This window comes from Notolepis coatsorum (genome assembly GCF_963971535.1).
Source record: "Notolepis coatsorum genome assembly, chromosome: 1".
Classification (NCBI taxonomy): domain Eukaryota; kingdom Metazoa; phylum Chordata; class Actinopteri; order Aulopiformes; family Paralepididae; genus Notolepis; species Notolepis coatsorum.
Window position 1 is genome coordinate 143870936 of NC_140165.1, and position 18376 is coordinate 143889311.

An 18376-nucleotide genomic window follows, 5' to 3' on the forward strand; every position below is an offset into this window, starting at 1 on the left:
ACACTGGAATCTGAGGGAAAACGCTTTCAGATAAGACGGCTGTGTGCTGAAAATGACATGTCCGGTTGGTTCAGCCAGCTTGTTTAGTTTAGTTTATTAGGATCACCATTAACTGCTGCTTGCTACCTATTAGCTGTATTACAGACAGTGACAATAAGGCGCTGCTCACCGGTTTTCCGAAGCAAAATCGATGGCGTACTCCATGAGACCAAACTTGTTGAGCAGCTTCACTGCTGCCTCCCCTCCCAGACTTTTAGCCCACAAGTAGGACACCTGCTTCTGGACACTGGCACCACCGTGGCTCTTAGCCACCTGATACACACAGGAAATAAACAGACACACCATTACACACACACAGGAAATAAACAGACACACACAGGAAATAAACAGACACACACATAGGAAATAAACAGACACACACAGGAAATAAACAGACACACACATACACACAGGAAATAAACACACACACAGAAAATAAACAGACACACACACAGGAAATAAACAGACACACAGGAAATAAACAGACACACACAGGAAATAAACAGACACACAGGAAATAAACAGACACACACAGGAAATAAACAGACACACACACAGGAAATAAACAGACACACACAGAGACAGACAAAGGAAATAAACACACACACACAGGAAATAAATAGACACACACACAGGAAATAAACACACAGGAAATAAACAGACACACACAGGAAATAAACAGACACACACACAGGAAATAAACAGACACTGACACACACACACACACTACACACATACACAGAGAGAGACAAAGGAAATAAACACACACAGGAAATAAACAGACACACACACACACACAGAGAGAGACACACAGAGGCACAGAGACACAGGACATAAATAGACACACACACAGGAAATAAACACACACAGAGAAAATGCTCTGGTTAAATTGAGTGTGCCGTGACTGGAAGGTCAGAAGGTCAGTCCCTGGGGCCATCTGGTCCCTGAGCACAACAGTGAACAAGACTGAGCATGACTCCCTGCTCCAGGTGAACTGTAGATGCCTCAACCTGCCCTCTGAACTCTCCAGGGAAAAGCATGCATATACGGAACATCACAGAGGATACAGAAAGGAGGAAGCCTCTTGAATGCCAAAGGTGAAGATTTACCAAATCCTACAAACTAATGTGCTAAACTTAACATTTAATAAATCTTCACCTTTGCATTCAAATTAGTTATTTCTGTGGGCCTTTTTGGAAGCCTTTACTTGCCCCACCTGCTTGTGTGTGTATATCTCAGAGGACATGTTCTGTGTGTGTATATCTCAGAGGATATAAGATAAGATATTCCTTTATTGATCCCCTTGGGGAAATGTGGGTAGATCTCAGAGGACATGTTCATACCCTGTGTGTGTAGATCTCAGAGGACATGTTCATACCCTGTGTGTGTAGATCTCAGAGGACATGTTCATCCCCTGTGTGTGTAGATCTCAGAGGACATGTTCTGTGTGTGTAGATCTCAGATGATATGTTCGTACCCTGTGTGCGTCCTCCCACATGTTGCTGACTCTGTACATGTGGATGGCAGCCTTCCACTCCTCTGCCTCGGTGTAGTGGTACTCAGCCTCAGAGAACCTGGCCTCAGCCTCGAGCTCCTACAGGACACAGACAATACATTACATCCCAAACTACAGTTACATATTCATCCCAAACTGAAAGGGAATCGTCCCAAATCCAAAGAATATGAATTCATATGAATTCAGAGTTTTTTCATCGACTGTCCCGGGACTGTCCTTAAATCTGTTTTGTACTGTCCCAGACAAAAATATGATTCCCAGGACATTGGGACACCCTTAGTTTCAAGTCCTGCGTTATGTCTGTTTTACTGTCTATGTGTCTTTCCAACTATATTTCAATGTAAAGTGTCCATTTATCAGACAAGGTAGATGAGGAGCCTGTCTGACAGATCTGTACCCGCTTTGATGACTGATAGTTAAGGCCTCTCAGTTTTCAATCAATCAATCAATCAATCACACATAGTAGTATACACATAATAACATGTAGGCTACTTTTGGAGCCTTCTACTTTTGATGGAGAAACTTTGAAGTTCTGGTTGATGCTTACTGTCTGCATGCCTGGTGCCTGAGGATAGACGCTTGTGGTTTCTCTCTTAAGGCATGTTTTCTCCTTATTTCTTTTATGTGGGAAAATGATGTATGAGTCAGCCCGGCCTTTGCCCCATAATGTGTTGTTGGATCCTCTCTCTCTCTCTCTCTCTCTCTCTCTCTCTCTCTCTCTCTCTCCCAGTCAGGCCACTTTTTAAGCGGGTCTGGGTGTGCCCCACCAGGAATGGACATTAGCTAGAGATAGCTCACATTAACATTAGCCATGGACATTAGCTAGAGATAGCTCACATTAACATTAGCAATGCTGCTGTAACAGCACAATAATGTTACATTCTAATTGCAAAACAAACCAGCAGACAGACTGAATGATCCATCATGAACTGGTTATCTGAGCGGGAAAGGGTTTTAACATAGTTTAATTGGATTTAACAGCAAGAAAAAGTTATTGGACTTTAGAGTTCCAAAGCTAACACAAGATTTCTTCGACCTATATAAACATATTTTCCAACTACGAATGACAAATTAAAGGAGCGTAAGAGACCAAAATGTCCTGGTATCCTTTTGACCATGCTCACTGATGTATGAATGTGATGTAAGCAGTACCTTGGCCAGGTGCAGATGGGTCTCGTTCAGCAGGTCCGGGTGGTGTTTGGCCACCAGGCGGATGACATCATCAAACATCCTGTTCTTCTTATACATAGAGATAGCCTGGTCTGGCTGCTGCACCATGGAGTACAGCCTGCAGTGTACGTGTGCACACACACACACACATACACACACACACACACACACACACACACACACACACACACACACACACACACACACACACACACACACACACACACACACACACACACATTGAAGCAAGCAAATAGTTTCTATTTTGATAATAATTAGTTGTGTGTCAGACCTTGACCCTGCAGTGCAACCCCCAGGTTTATTGGAGTGAAAATGGGGAGCAAATACTGTTCAGACTTAATTTACTTGTTTTGAGTGTGAATATCATTAAAACAAGAGAGAAAGAGAGAGATCAGGAGAGTTTAAGGTAGGGATGCACAGATATTATCCTGATACCAGGCTAAAATAGGTCATCAGTATCAGATATCAGCCTGATTGCAGGCTAAAATAGGGCATCGATATCAGATATTAACTTGATACCAGGCAAAAAATAGCCCGGTACCATGAACTATGTGTAACATAGTGAGAGATCAAAGCAACGTGACTTAATTTGCTGAATTTTTTTAGATCTCTCTTATGGAGAGGTGAGAGTGTACTGTCCAATGAACCCAAACTGACTCCAAAGGTCTATACTGTTTAGTAAAAGCGATGAATGGGATCTGTACTTGGTATCGGCTGATACCTAAAGTCCAGGGCCCTCATTTATCAAGTTTTCTTAGAAAGTATTCTATTTTCGTTCTTAAGCACAGAATTTAGAATGTGTGCACGCACAAAAAAAATGGGATTTATCACACATGCGTACACAGGTCCTACGCACACCTGTCTTCATAAATATCACCTTGCTCCTAAGCTTGAGCTTGTGCATGGTTTTAAGTATTTGCATACCAGAACCACCCCGATTATCCATATATGGTCATGAAACACCCCCATGGGATGTGAAATAATGGACTGACCCGAGGGAATTGCGTGTAATGGAGAAATACGAGACAGGCTGACAGACATGTACACGTACGGTGATGTCGGATATGATATCTCTTAAAGACCATATTAAGTTATTAACTAATAAAGCCCATGCTGGAATATGACTGCCTTTTTCCGTTTTGTTCGATTAATACCCAGGGATTAAAGTTCTCCTCAATTGTATTCCAAATCGCGACGGATTTTCCGTAAATTTTCTACCTGCTGCATATGATTTCTAGAGGCATACAATCTATTTTGATGTCAGTATTGGGTAGCCTATATAAACAATAATACGAGAGCATATACAAGAACAATGAATCTCACTGCCATGTATGATGTAGCCTATACGCCATGTGTAGCCTGCCTATGTGATAAATACAAACATGAACTTGAATCCCATCATCATATTTACATAGTCTGTCCACTATGTTTATTACTTTGTTATTTCCCCCCCCTATCTATGTAAAGCGACCTTGCATGGGTCTCTTGAAAGACGCTATATAAAATGAAGCTCTATTATTGTTATTAAAATACTGTATTTTACTGTTAGTCTCAGTGAAGTTTCAACGAGTGAGGTAATCTATTCTAACTAACAAATTGAAGTAGAAAGCATTTCGTTGTGGCCAATCTTATTTGGAAACATGACACAAAATAATAGTATGTCGCTTTTTATTTGAAACAATATTTAATCGCGTTTGGTGGAGGTGGGTGTTCTGTAACCCCATTTGTGACTGTGATGCACCGAGTGAATCCACAGTCACTTGCTCCTCAATAGGAAACCAACCTAGATTTACCCTGAAGGACTGGTTCTAACCGAACCGTTCGTTATACAAGAATCACAGAGAAATGTCAAAGGTACTCGCATTTGCACAGGGGTTTCGGACAGAGATACGGGATGGTTTGAAAGCTCGGCGTTGCTAATAAACATTTTAAATATTTTTTATAAACTGGTCAACACGGCATTATTTCCGGCGTTGGCTGCCTGGTGTGATCACAGCGCATGCGCATCATGCACACAACGCCGGAAATAATGCAGTGTTGACCAGTTTATAAAAAATATTTAAAATGTTTATTAGCAACGCCGAGCTTTCAAACCATCCCGTATCTCTGTCCGAAACCCTCCTGCAACTGTGAGTACCTTTGAAACGTCTCTGTGATTCTTGTATAACGAACGGTTCAGTCAGAACCAGTCATTCAGGGTAAATCTAGGTTGGTTTCCTATTGAGGAGCAAGTGACTGTGGATTCACTCGGTGCATCACAGTCACGAAAGGGGCTAGGTGGTTGATGGTGGTTGAGAAATGAGAGAGAACCCTTGTAAGTTCTCTCTATTTATACACTGGAGCGCAGTTCTGGAAGGTTCTAGCCTGTTCTAACCGGTTCTACTATATGACATCATACTGAAGCTTAACTTGAATTACACTATGACACGGCGGCAGTTACACTAGGTGTTCTGCGTCTGCCCCCCCCTGCCAAACAAGCAAGCCAACCTCCTGTTCGCGCATGAGCCCATTATAATTACACTACTGTCGCTATTTCACAATGAACTATAATGAATTACGGTTCATACAGAACACGCGCCAGTGTCAGGAGTAATGCACGAAAGCTTATTTCCGCGTTGAAACTAATGCATGAACTGAGGAGCGCATATGCCGTAGTAACGATATTCTACCACTGGGCGTCAGCTAAGCATGCTCAGAGCTGTGCGTAGACATAAGCACAAAGTCAAGTTCACGTTCAAATTGATAAATCCCACACTTTGCTTAGAAATGGTCGTACGCACGGGTTAAGCACATATCTGTGCGTACGCCACGTTGATAAATGAGGGCCCAGGACTCGGTATTGGCAGTGAAAAAGTAAAAAGTAGTATAGATGCATCTCTAGTTTAAAAGATAGAGAGAGAGAGGGACAAGAAGAGTGGGGGAAGGCAAAGGGAGGGCAATGGGACAAGGGAGGAGAAGCACAATAAGACTTGGGATGGACGGAGAGAGAGAGAGACATACAAAAATATATATAATAATAACCCTAACTAACCTTACTGTCATGCACTTGTCCTAATATACTAACCTACACTCAACACTTTGATGAACATTGTTACTCAGCTGATAGAGTTGTGCCCTTCCTGATGACTTGTCGTACATAACTTGTAAGTCACTTTGGATAAAAGCGTCAGCTAAATGACTAAATGTAAATGTAATGTAAATGTAAACATAGGGATGATGGAGAGAGAGAGACATAGAGCCAGAGAGAGATGAAGAGGATTTCAGAGAGGACACATACACAAATACATACCACCCTGCCCCCACACACATTCAAACACTGAACACACACACCCATGAAAACACACACACACACACACACACACACACACACACACACAGTACATTACCTCTCAGCCTCTTTGTGTTTGCCCTCTTTTTCCAGCTCCTGAGCTCTGCTGATGTACAGAGCCGACACGTCTTCTTCAGTCATGCAATTCCCCGCCAGCTATACACACAAACACCACAACCACAGGGTGAGTGTGTATATTTCTGTCAACAGAGTTCATTATCATTGTTTTGACTGAATTGAGTTTGTAGGCTGATCAGTATTTAGAATTGTGAAACATTCTGTGTGTGTGTGTGTGTGTGGACCTTGTTGACATAATAACCTTATGAGCATCCTCCCAGTGCCCGGCTGCTGTATACATGTCTATGGCATCTTGAATGTGGTCTCCTTTCACAAACAGACGTTCTGCCACCTATGGACATAAAAGACAACAACACACAAGACATCAGAATAGAAATTATAATCATTATAATATTCTATTCAATATAAATGGGTATCTGCAAACAAAGTAATCGCTACATTTACGCTCAGAGTGCATACCCATTGGGTCAAAAGGTAGCTCAAATTCCAGAATTCAAACAGGCAGGGTAGTGAAGGACCTTGGCTGTGACCACAAAGGTTGAGCGTAGGGTTATGGTAAGGGTTAAGGTAAGGTAAGGAAGAGTAGGCTTATAAATAACTATTTAGGTGAAAATGACGAGTTTTGCAGCTCACCCAAAAAGTGACGACCCACTTCCAGGGCACAGCCAAGGTCCTCCCAGGCGATGGGATCTAGACACTACCAACTGATACCATACAGCTTGGTCAACTCATTTCTTACATCTCCATTTCAGAGCTGATTCCATCTCTGATCCCATCTCATCCTTCCATCTCTCATCCCATCCCTCCATCTCTCACCCTGTCCCTCTATCTCTATCTCCATCTCTCATCCCATCCCTCCATCTCTCACCCTCACCCTGTCCCTTGATCTCCATCTCTCATCCCATCCCTCCATCTCTCACCCTGTCCCTCTATCTCCATCTCTCATCCCATCCCTCCATCTCTCAATCTCTCACCCTGTCCCTGCATCCCTCCATCTCTCACCCTGTCCCTCTATCTCCATCTCTCTATCTCTCACCCCGTCCCTCCTTCTCTCTCCGTCTCTCTCTCACCTCATAGTCCTGTATGGAGGCGTAGTGCTGGGCTATCTTCAGGTAGTACTTCCCCGCAGACGTGTCCTCCTGCAACTCCAGGATATGGACGGCTTTCTTCCACTGGCGAGCTCCGATGGCCGCCTCGATGGCCTTGGATGAGCAGCTGAGAGGAGAGGAGAAGAGAGGAGAGATATTTACCGTTTAGCGTCATGGCAAACTCATTAGACTTTGTATCGACCCTGTCACTGTTTGTTAACAACAATGACATTTTGGGGCGCAATTTGGTTTCACAGGAAGTCTCCAGGGGACATCCAACAATCTGTCAGTTTTATTTCAGCTATTTACTATTTTCTATGAATATATATATCTTTGTTTTCATGAACATTTGTATGAAGGTTTGGATTGAAGACCATTTTTAATGCCTTTAATTAGGCTATTTTATGGAGTCAACAACTTACCGACACTGGGCCAGAAGAGGGCGTGCACGCACAAACGGAGTTAAAACTGAGGTACTCTGGGTGAGGGCTTCATGAGACAATGTAGTGGTTCATGTCATCGCCACCCGTTTCAGTTGTATTCCCTCCACCCCCACTTCCTTCCTCTCTCTCTCAATCCCTCCATCCTGTCCTCCATCAATCACCCCGTCTCTAAGCAGTGGTTTATGTCAACGCCACCTGTGCCATTTGTACTGGGCAGTCTCCTTCCAACGGTCCTCTCTCCTCCTCCCTCCATCCCTCCCAGTCCGTCACTCACCCGGCCTCTATGAAGTGGTTGATGGCAGCGTCCATCTGTTTCTGCTGCACCAGATAGTCTCCCCAGGACTCCTCTAGCTTCACCACGTCGGCAGGGAAGGCCAGGCGAGCCAGCTCCACCGCTACGGAGACAGGGAGAAGAACATAACGTCTGGGCCATGTCTCACGTGGCTCAATTTCCATTATTGAGAAATTCTGAAGCCATTGTGTGCCGATTCATCACTTTTTCATTATTTCAGTGTATCTGATACCTTGAAACACCACCACACACTAATTTGTAATATATACAAACTATATAATTTTTTTATAAAAAATAATTTATGTACCTTACTACTATGCTACTATACTTATACTACTACCTACCATGCTAATATGTCTATACTACTATGCACTCAGAGTGTAACACTCAAGTTTAGACACTATTTGACAAACAATGCCACTGACCCATAGCTGCCAGAGATGTACACCTCCTGCTGACTTGTTGTTCACAATTTGTAAGTCGCTTTGGATAAAAGTGTTAGCTAAATTACTAAATGCAAATGTCTCGTAACATATTTGATTAAAGGTCCCATATTTTGCTTTATTTTTCACTATTTGGGCAATTTATACAATTCCTGTGAGACTATGGAACACATCTGTAATTTTTTTTCAATAAAATTCATTGTTATGTATTTTTTATCGAGTACTTTGGTGGACCACTTTCTGCCCTTCCAGATTCTGTTTTTGGCTGGGCTCCGCCCATACTCGCAATGCACTTTGATTGACAGTCACCCACCTGCACTAGCAGATACGAGAGAGAGAGAGAGAGAGAGAGAGAGAGAGAGAGATCCCCCCTGAGTCAACAATCCCTCCCACCCATTCTAACCAGCAAAGCTGCTGTCTTCTCTGTGTAGAAACATTGCGGGGGGAAAGCTGGGATATATAAGCACTCTGGAGCTACAGTATGCTGTCGAACACTTTTGAGGAAGTGCTGACAGGGAAACCGCTTCCGCATTATTTCCACTCGCTTGGTTTTGCTCATACTTTCAACGTTACGCTAACTCCTCCAATCACAGTTGATTGTGGGCGGGCGGTGGCAGATGAGAATTCTTACACGTCACAGATCCGCATAAATTCAGAATGGCTTGGTTTAGTGGGGGAGATTCTTGTCTCAGCTGAACTGGAGAAATGGGACTGGGTAGAGATTTCACATCTAGTCAGTGTTGGTACAACCCCACATTGCTAGAAAACAATGCAAACCACTGGAAAAGGCCATTTATAAGATAGCGCACCTTTAAAATGCCAAGCTGAAATCTGAGATGTTACTTTTTTTTCCTCTCTGAAAGGTTGGTAGTTTCTGCCCATCAATCAAAATGAGGCGGTCCAGCCTTGCTGTTCATTCCAATCATCATCATCATCATCAGCCGTGCTGATAATCTCTTGGGTTGAACAACAGAAAACCCACGACAAGCAATGAATGAAACCCAGTGGAATTTAATGTGATCCCTTCTGTTGGGGTAGAACCAGTGGTGTGAATCTTCTCTGCATACAGGAAATGCACGTGTCACGCATCAGAACTACGTAAAAGGCCATATGCACATTTATAAAAACATAAATGTCTATGATTCAAATTAAAAACAGTGCCGCAAGTTACCTGGCTTACAATATTTTTCTTATCCTTATCATTTGTCTGTGTGTAGTTGGACTCACAGGATGTTGACCGTCCGTATAGATGACCATTTCATATACTATACAATTTTCACTCACTGTTTTATTTGTATAAATTTTTTTTATGGGTGACAAAATCCCTGTTCATAGGAACAACAAAAACAAGAAATCTTCAAGCGAAGAAGCTAGACTCTCACGATGAAAAACCTTTGACAAGGAAATATTTCTTCCCCAACGCTATTTCTCAGGGCATCTTTTGGGCTTAGCACCACCCTAGACAATTGTGATTGGTTTGAGAAATATAAACAACCCAGAGCATTTCCCCCTTAGTATGCAATAATAATGGGCTCTTCCAAGATGTTTCTCCTGTGCTAAAACACAGTCTCTATGTAAAATACTGAGCAGATGGCCTCTGATGGCCAGACATTGTGTGAAAGTTTCATAGCGCTAGATTAACACTTTGACTGCCGGAAAACGCTTAAAAGCGTCATTCCCGGCTTTACAGCATCCTTATATCAATATTTCAAAAATCTGCGATCGGATTCATATTTCCCCTCCGCTGGCCTGAGATCCACCAGGAGGACCCACTGAGCTCTCTGGCGGTTCAGGAGCGCCATCTGGTGGCCGATCGGCGCAATCGCTTAACAGGAAGTGCTATGGAGGTTGTGCTGATCGGCCGTATTACTTCCGGGCACTCGCTATAGGTTCCGGGACTCGATCTCGACACACTACATAGCGATCGATTGCCAATAACTCGATAAACAACATGATTTGGACGTATATACCATTATACAAGCTGGAAATGGACCGGGTAAATCTACATCCCATAATGATAAAATTTCTACTCTACGATGATCGCCCAACGGCGTGCAGAGACTGGGGTGAGTTTTAGCGTGTAAAATTACTGTCTTCGATACTAACTGCTATGATCAACATTTTACCCACATTAGATGATTGGTATAACGCTGCCCACGGAATTATAAACGCCCCCTAGCCCATCCGGTCAACATCAGATGATGTGTAGTAACTTCTAGAAGTACGTCTAGTTGGAATTTTTTATATCGCGCTGATTGCCATAAAACTGTATTGCATCATCAATATAATGCATTTGGGGCTATAGATCACGTTCTGGAGAAAGCTGCAGAAAGAGATGAAAACATACTTATACATTAGACCATACTTTACTATGAATATGTGAATGAAAAAGTTTAACGTTGCTACACAATGAACAATACATATAGGACTTTGAATGGGCCCTAATAATGGCAATGTAGCAATATAATTTAAAAAGTTATAGCCATGCAAAGAAGGGGTACTTCTCCATAGACAAATAGAGCCGGCAACCTATGGTATATCATGAATTTAACCCATGGCAACCAAAGTGTTAAGGTGCATGTTCAGATACACTGACATCCAATAAAAGTGATTAATCAACACAAAATGACACAACAATGAAAGAAAATATATAGAGTAGTTGGCCAGTTATTGCAGTTTAAATCAGTCCAATCACTTATGTTTGCTGTACGTATATATGAACTGACACCATTTGGAATGCCTCACATGGTGAATGAATGCCTCAGATCTATTCCAATGAGATGGCTGGTGCCGTCTGCCAAACAGGGTTCAGCATTGTGACTTCCTGAGTTTAAGATTTTTACTGTACAAAATCATTCAAGAAATACTTTATTTGCTCAAATGTATTGCATTGAAGATAACCACAAAGCATGTTATTATTACCCCGAGACACAGAACATTTGAAAACAAATGTTATGAAATGTGAAAGACTGCAGCCAGGCTGACACAGTGTCGTCATGTGTAAAGGCTAGATAGATCTGTGTGTGTACCCTTCCTGAAGGCGTTGCCTTTACGATAGCATTCCAGAGCCTTCTGGTTGTTTCTGTTCTGCTCATACAGGTCTCCTGCCTAGAGAGAGAGCGAGAGAGAGAGAGTTTAAAAACGTTGTGCTCTGATCTCACCAGAGAAATGTGCAGCTCTATGTTTTCTCAGAGGGAAATACAAGGAAATGACTTCCTAAAAACAGTGAATCAGGCTTGGATTGTTTTGCTCTCTTAAGTCCACTGTATGCTGGTCATTTTGAGGACGTGTGACTGGAGGTACAACTATGAAGCCATTCTCAAACTACTATCAATATAGTGGACACAAAAACGTAGCTATTTCAGCCTTTTTGAAGTGGACACTTTGTGGTTAGTGCAGCCCAGTCAGCCCCACAGCCCAGTCAGCCCCACAGCCCAGTCAGCCCCCACAGCCCAGTCAGCTCCGCTTGATTTGCAGTTTAAACCCGCTGCTTTGTGAAATGGGTTTATGTCTGGAAGAAAGGAGAAGAACCTCTGGTAGAAAAACATCCTCCATGAAACAAACAAGCTCCGTGAAACAAACAAGCTCCGTGAAACAAACAACCTCCGTGAAACAAACAACCTCCGTGAAACAAACAACCTCCGTGAAACAAACAACCTCCGTGAAACAAATAACCTCCGTGAAACAAACAACCTCCGTGAAACAAACAACCTCTGTGAAACAAACAACCTCCGTGAAACAAACAACCTCCGTGAAACAAACAACCCCCATGAAACTCCATGACCTGTGCATTTATTTAGAGTCTCTCAAACCAGTTATATGGAATTATTGTATAAATTGAGGTTTATAAAACAGCTATGACGTACAGTATTAGAACTTCGTCACAGGTCTACTACACCACCCACCCTCTCGTAGAACTCTCCCTTGATGAGCGCGGTGGCGATGCGGTTGACAGTGACGCTGTCAGCAGTGACGTCCGTGCGGCTGATGGCCAGACGCGCTGCCTTGGCCGGGAGGCCAGACTTCAGGTAGAGGTTAATGGCCCCCTCATAATTACCCTCCGCCTCCTTCACCTCCCCCAGCTTCTCCTCCTGCCCCGTCTCCATCAGCCACTGGTAGTAGCTCCGACGGAGGCTCTCCAACTCAGGGTAGCCCTTTGGGGGGAGAGAGAAAGACAGAGTGAGAGAAAGAGAGAGAGCAAGATAGTACAGTACAATACATTCACAATTAGATTCAGCTTAAGTATATATATATACAGTATATTTTCTATTTTGCATATTTTATTATATTTTTTAGTTTTTGGATTGCATATCAGTACAATTCTGTTGTTGAAATGTTGTATTCTTTATGACAACTGTTTACCAAAACCTTTAAAAGCGAGAGTGAACACAAGGACTTGGTGTCTTAGAAGGGTTAGCATGAAGCAGAGAGGAAGAGACAGAGAGAGCAGGCAGGAGGAGACATAGATATCTATATATATCTATGGGAGGAGACTAATGTCATAGAGGGGTTAGCATGAAGCAGAGAGGAAGAGACAGAGAGAGCAGGCAGGAGGAGACTAATGTCATAGAGGGGTTTTGAAGCAGAGAGGAAGGAGACAGAGAGAGAAGGCAGGAGGAGACTTGGGGTCATAGAGGGGTTTTGAAGCAGAGAGGAAGGAGACAGAGAGAGAAGGCAGGAGGAGACTTGGGGTCATAGAGGGGTTTTGAAGCAGAGAGGAAGGAGACAGAGAGAGCAGGCAGGAGGAGACTTGGGGTCATAGAGGGGTTAGCATGAAGCAGAGAGGAAGGAGACAGAGAGAGCAGACAGGAGGAGACTTGGGGTCATAGAGGGGTTAGCATGAAGCAGAGAGGAAGGAGACAGAGAGAGAAGGCAGGAGGAGACTTGGGGTCATAGAGGGGTTAGCATGAAGCAGAGAGGAAGGAGACAGAGAGAGCAGGCAGGAGGAGACTTGGGGTCATAGAGGGGTTAGCATGAAGCAGAGAGAGAGTGTTACCTTGGCAGCAGCCATAGCAATGCAGTCGTCCCACATGTGCAGCTGCTTGTACATCTCTATGGCTTCTTCTATGGCGTTCTGCAGCAAGACAGTGAGGCAGGAACACACCAATTAAACACTGTATTCCAGAGGGATGGATGACTTCATACATTTATTTATAGTATGAATCAGTCAATCAATCAATCAGTCAATCAAGTCTGGCCTGTGGTCGAAGGCAACATTGGAATCCTAATCAGAGATGCACCGATACCACATTTTCACTGCAGATACCAATTAAAGGTATAATCTGTAATGCTGTCAAAAGAGCAAAAGAGACATGCCTTGTGTTACACTTTGTTTACATTTTTCGTTTTGGTCTGATGTGTGGTGTGATGCGTTTAGTAACTTATTATACTGTGGATTTCTCCAGACCTCTCTTGGCAGAGCCTGATGTGGGGCCAGCAATAGCAACCTCCCCCCCTATCCCCACTCAACTCCAACCCACACACCAGACCAAAACAAACATGTAAACAAAGTGCAATACCAAGCTGGGCTCCTTTGCCGCGAGGTCACTGTTTGACTGCATTACAGATTCTACATTTAAGTACCTCCCCATAGTGAGTACTGATCCCTTTGTTTGACTCAACAGTTGAGAGTTAAATCATTCATTATTTTGGAGTCACTGGACAAACATTATGATTAATATACAGTATCTCTAACATATTACTGTGTGTCTAGATGACCATACCTGTTCCAGGTAGTACATCTCAGCCAGCTTGAAGTTCTTGTCCAGCATGGCCAGACGGGCTTTGACCTTGTACGACTCCGTTCCATCGCCAGCCTGGACACACAACACAGAGAGAGAGAGAGAGACAGAGATGAGAGACAGACAAGGAGAGACAAGAGACAGAGAGGGGGATGAGTGACAGACAGAGAGATAATAGAGACAGAGAGAGGGATGAGAGACGAGAAAGACAGACAGAGACAAGAGACAGAAAAAGTTACAGACAGCCAGAGAGAGACAGCTAGAGGAAGAGACAGATGATCTTGATTTTTTTTATTTATCGCGAAAAACCATAAACACACAAACTTGAAATAACAAAAAAAATTTGATTAAATAAAAAAAAAACTAATTACAAATAAAATATATCTTCCTAGACATGGAAGCAATTGTCATCATAGCTCAAGACAAATGGTTTTGTTCGAGAAGGGACAGAAAGAGAGAGAGAGAGGATTATCAAGTCAAGTCAAACGTCATGACTTTTCCAAGACGTACAATAAAGCATAACACGTCGTTGTGATATCATGCCTTAAAGTTTTTTGAATTGAATTGTTATAGGTTTTCTGATTTTGGATTCTAAATTGGATATGAAATGATACGGCTGCTGGGTGTCTGCTGGTGATCTGTGATGATCTGTGAAACCCAACTCACGGTTTCTTTTGACACCTCGTCGGCAATCCTGTTGGTCTCACTGAGGAAGCGCACTTTGGAGACGTCCCCCAAGGCAGCGAAACACCTGAAAGAAAGAAAGAAAGAACACAAGAAGGAAGGGTTTAATTAAGGCCCTAGTGGACACACTGCCTTAATCATTTTGTGTGCGTGTGCGTCCGTCCGACCTCTGGGCAATACGCAGCAGGCGTGCTTCTAGAGACAGTTTGCTGAGCGTCCTCCACATGGCTTCTGTCTCTGGAGACATCTCTTGAGTTTCCAGGAAGTCTGTGGCTCTGCGCGCGCACACACACACACACACACGCACACACATGTTATGTGTAAACACTGTATAGAATCTGCAATATGTTCTGGGAAATGCTGATTTAGAAAAGATCTGTACAATTATACAAATTCGTACAGGGACCAGAAAACTTGAGGAAAATACTGTAGACATCAGAGTTCCCAAAGACTGTGTGTAAAGCCATGTGAGGAAGCAGAGATGCCTCTGGTACTGACCTGTAATAGTCCCGGTCGTCAATGGCTGTGCCAAACTCTATGAGGCCCTCGTCCAGGGTGTAAGTGACTGTGTTGACGCCCTCCGTCACGATCACACTCGTCTTGCCTTCAGCCCTCTCCAGGTTCACAATGTCTCCCTGCGGGGCCAGAGGACAGAGAACTTCAAATTACTTTATCAACCATCAACCTGGGCGTGCTCGAGGTCAGACAGGCTAACCGGTGAACAGGTGTCCGAGGTCTCCGACTCTTACCCATACCCATCAATACATGCCTAAACCCTTACCCTAATTTTAACTTCGCCTTAAACTCAACCCCTAATGCTAAAATGGCCCCTTTTAAAGTGAGGACCAGCCAAAATGTCATCACTTTAATTTGAGTAATTTTTCTATCCCTCTGGGGACATTTGGTGCTCACAAGGATAGAGGTACAAGAGCGACACACACACACGCACACTAAGTGGTGTCTCACCCTGATGGGGAACATGGTGACGGTCTCGGGGCTGTCGATGCTGTACCAGACACAGAGATTATCCCTGTTCTGACCCACGACCACATCACTGCCAGGCACCCACTGGACATAGGAGCAGAAACTCAGCAGCGTGGCCTTCACAGAACTCTCTACGTCATACAGGTGGAGCTGAGGAGGGGAGGAGACAGAGGGTGGGAGGTATTTTTCACCTTCATCTGTTCAAATCCAACAGGGACCTTAAGGAACCTGTATGGTTCATGTAAGGAGACGGACAAAATCACAATGAGATGAGGGAAACCTTTCTTTCTTCCCCCCTCAGTATGTCAGTCTCACCCGCAGCTTCTTGTCTCTGAACAGCAGCTTGCGGCCCGTCTCGTTCAGCTCCAGCCAGTCAATCTTATGGTCGTGGATGATGGTGCCCAGATTGTATCCTCTGGCCAGGTCCACTGGAGGGAGAGGAGAGAGGGAAAGACAGAGAGACTAAGCCCTGAACGGATGATATATTATGGGTATTATGACCGAGAACGAGTATACAGACCCTCATCTGCACCTTCCATTTGTTGTCTTCTACTGTGTATTCAAATTCATATTTCATATTATCCTGTAATTTATATGTTTTATTACATATATTTATTGTCTTCCATTCCTGCCTATACCTGTACTTCCCCTCCCCTGTGCTGCTTTGACACCTTAAAAATAAAAATCTGAAGGGGCTCAATGTAGGAATATCTTATCTTATTATCTTTGAGATGAGCCTATCAACACAAGGGAATAGCAGGGTATTAGGGCAAAATGTTATAAAATATTGCCCTGGCACTGAGTCCTCAATCATTTCTTTCCACCCTGTAGAGCGGCAGCTCATAGTATAAACCTGTTAGAGAGAGGTGTGATGGTGGTCTTCCACCGCTGCCCAAGAGACACACGTACAAGACAGACACAGGCCGGTGTAGAGACCCCTGCCTCTGGAGGAACAGTGTTGGCTTAGGATGAATGACTGCATTCAAACCCCGCCAGAACCCTCTCTCTACTACCAGGAGAGGACTGCCCAAAGAAAACACACCTTGTCAAATACAGGCATCTTGTTAAGACTGTGTTAGAGGCGACCGGCAACACTTTCATCAAACCTGTTGGTATGCGGTCGCATTATACACGAACACAAACACGCGTACACAAAGAGACTTACCGACAGCGATGGTCTTGATGTCAATTAGATAGGCAAGCTTCTTGTTGTCCTCAACTCCTCTCTGCTTCCTCTCATTCAAACGGACACTAGAGACACACACACAGCAGTTTCTATAAGACCAGTTCAATCCATCTACATTTTTAAAACATTTGAGCCCCCATGACCAAGATTTGCTACAAGAGGTAAGGAGTAGAATGGTCTTAACTCCATGATCATTTAGGCTCAGGACAGGAGGTAAGGAATAGAATGTTCAGCTCAGCCACAAACGACAGTCATGTTACTAGACCAACTTAATGAAGTGTGCTTGTTTTCCACCTCTAGACCAACCTGATCAGGTGAGGGTTCATGAAATCAGTCCTGACGGATCCCAGGATCTCATCGTTAGCGTACTCCACCAGGCTCAGCTCCCCTGCGTTGAAAATCATACAAACCTGACAGGAGAAAACACACACAAAAGAATCCATTTAATGGCCAACTCTAAGCTGTCTGAATCAATGACGTCTCTGTATAAAAGATACTCTGAGGTCATGCTATACAGTGATTTTGGTGTTGCTGTGCTGATCTACGGCACTTCAGAATTTATATATTCCTCTGGTCTAAGACAGTACAAACATATTAGTGAAAATGAGCAACTCTCTCACAAAACCAAAAACGAGAGTGCTAAATCTCAAACTTGTGATGTCAAAGTATAATGTCTAGGGCTGTCCCCGACTAAGGATTTGGATGGTCGACTATGATTGGCCAAAATTTGCCGTTAGTTTGCAGTTTCTTTAAATTTTTTATCATTCCATTTGGGCTGTGGGGGGTGCTTAATGTCTGAAGGAGTCGACTGAAGGCTTCTTGTCCTCTGCAAAATCATGCAATTGGTCCACTGATGGATACATCTTGATATTTGTCTAGTCTAGTGTGTTCATTAGATGGGTGAAATCCTCTTTCAGTGCCTCTGTGCCTGTTTTCGTAGGCAGTTAGCCTCTGGTATGCATGCCATTAGCGTTAGCCACGCTTCTAGGCCTCTTTTCTTTTGGAAAGAATGATAAGACTAAGAGGTTGGCCAGTCGACTACGGCTCCTTTCGACCAATTAGTCGACTAATCGACTAATAGGGGTCAGCCTAATGTCTAAAGCTGCTCCATAGACGATGAATTGGGGAAAGATTTTATAGATGAGCACACAGAGCACCCAGGGGAATGTTCAGAGTTCATAGGTACATTTTCTGTTTCAGAACTGAGAACACTACTATAGAATAATGCTCATTTGGATATTGTGTATAAAACGTTCTGTGGGTCCACAAAATCAGTCTCCCATTCATTGTCAATGGAGCACCTCCAGACTTGCATGATGCATGATGAAGTTTGATTGTTACGTCTCTGGTTTCTGGCTTTGGG

The 18376-nt window shown here is 43.5% G+C and overlaps 1 protein-coding gene across 1 annotated transcript in view; it reads right to left on the bottom strand.

Annotated features, from left to right (window-relative positions):
• LOC311227382 (intraflagellar transport protein 172 homolog) overlaps nucleotides 1-18376 on the bottom strand; it is an 80934-nt gene that overhangs the window by 45676 nt on the left and 16882 nt on the right. The window contains exons 13-30 of the mRNA XM_084312998.1: nucleotides 17320-17423; nucleotides 16993-17078; nucleotides 16143-16255; nucleotides 15810-15977; nucleotides 15342-15478; nucleotides 15011-15118; nucleotides 14826-14910; nucleotides 14142-14234; nucleotides 13415-13492; nucleotides 12324-12572; nucleotides 11448-11526; nucleotides 7958-8078; nucleotides 7223-7367; nucleotides 6394-6483; nucleotides 6133-6230; nucleotides 2708-2843; nucleotides 1517-1633; nucleotides 170-312 (exon numbers count right to left, since the gene is read on the bottom strand). Of these exons, the coding sequence (XP_084169124.1) occupies nucleotides 170-312; nucleotides 1517-1633; nucleotides 2708-2843; nucleotides 6133-6230; nucleotides 6394-6483; nucleotides 7223-7367; nucleotides 7958-8078; nucleotides 11448-11526; nucleotides 12324-12572; nucleotides 13415-13492; nucleotides 14142-14234; nucleotides 14826-14910; nucleotides 15011-15118; nucleotides 15342-15478; nucleotides 15810-15977; nucleotides 16143-16255; nucleotides 16993-17078; nucleotides 17320-17423 (2150 nt within the window). The remainder of the gene's footprint in view (nucleotides 1-169; nucleotides 313-1516; nucleotides 1634-2707; nucleotides 2844-6132; nucleotides 6231-6393; nucleotides 6484-7222; nucleotides 7368-7957; nucleotides 8079-11447; nucleotides 11527-12323; nucleotides 12573-13414; nucleotides 13493-14141; nucleotides 14235-14825; nucleotides 14911-15010; nucleotides 15119-15341; nucleotides 15479-15809; nucleotides 15978-16142; nucleotides 16256-16992; nucleotides 17079-17319; nucleotides 17424-18376) is intronic.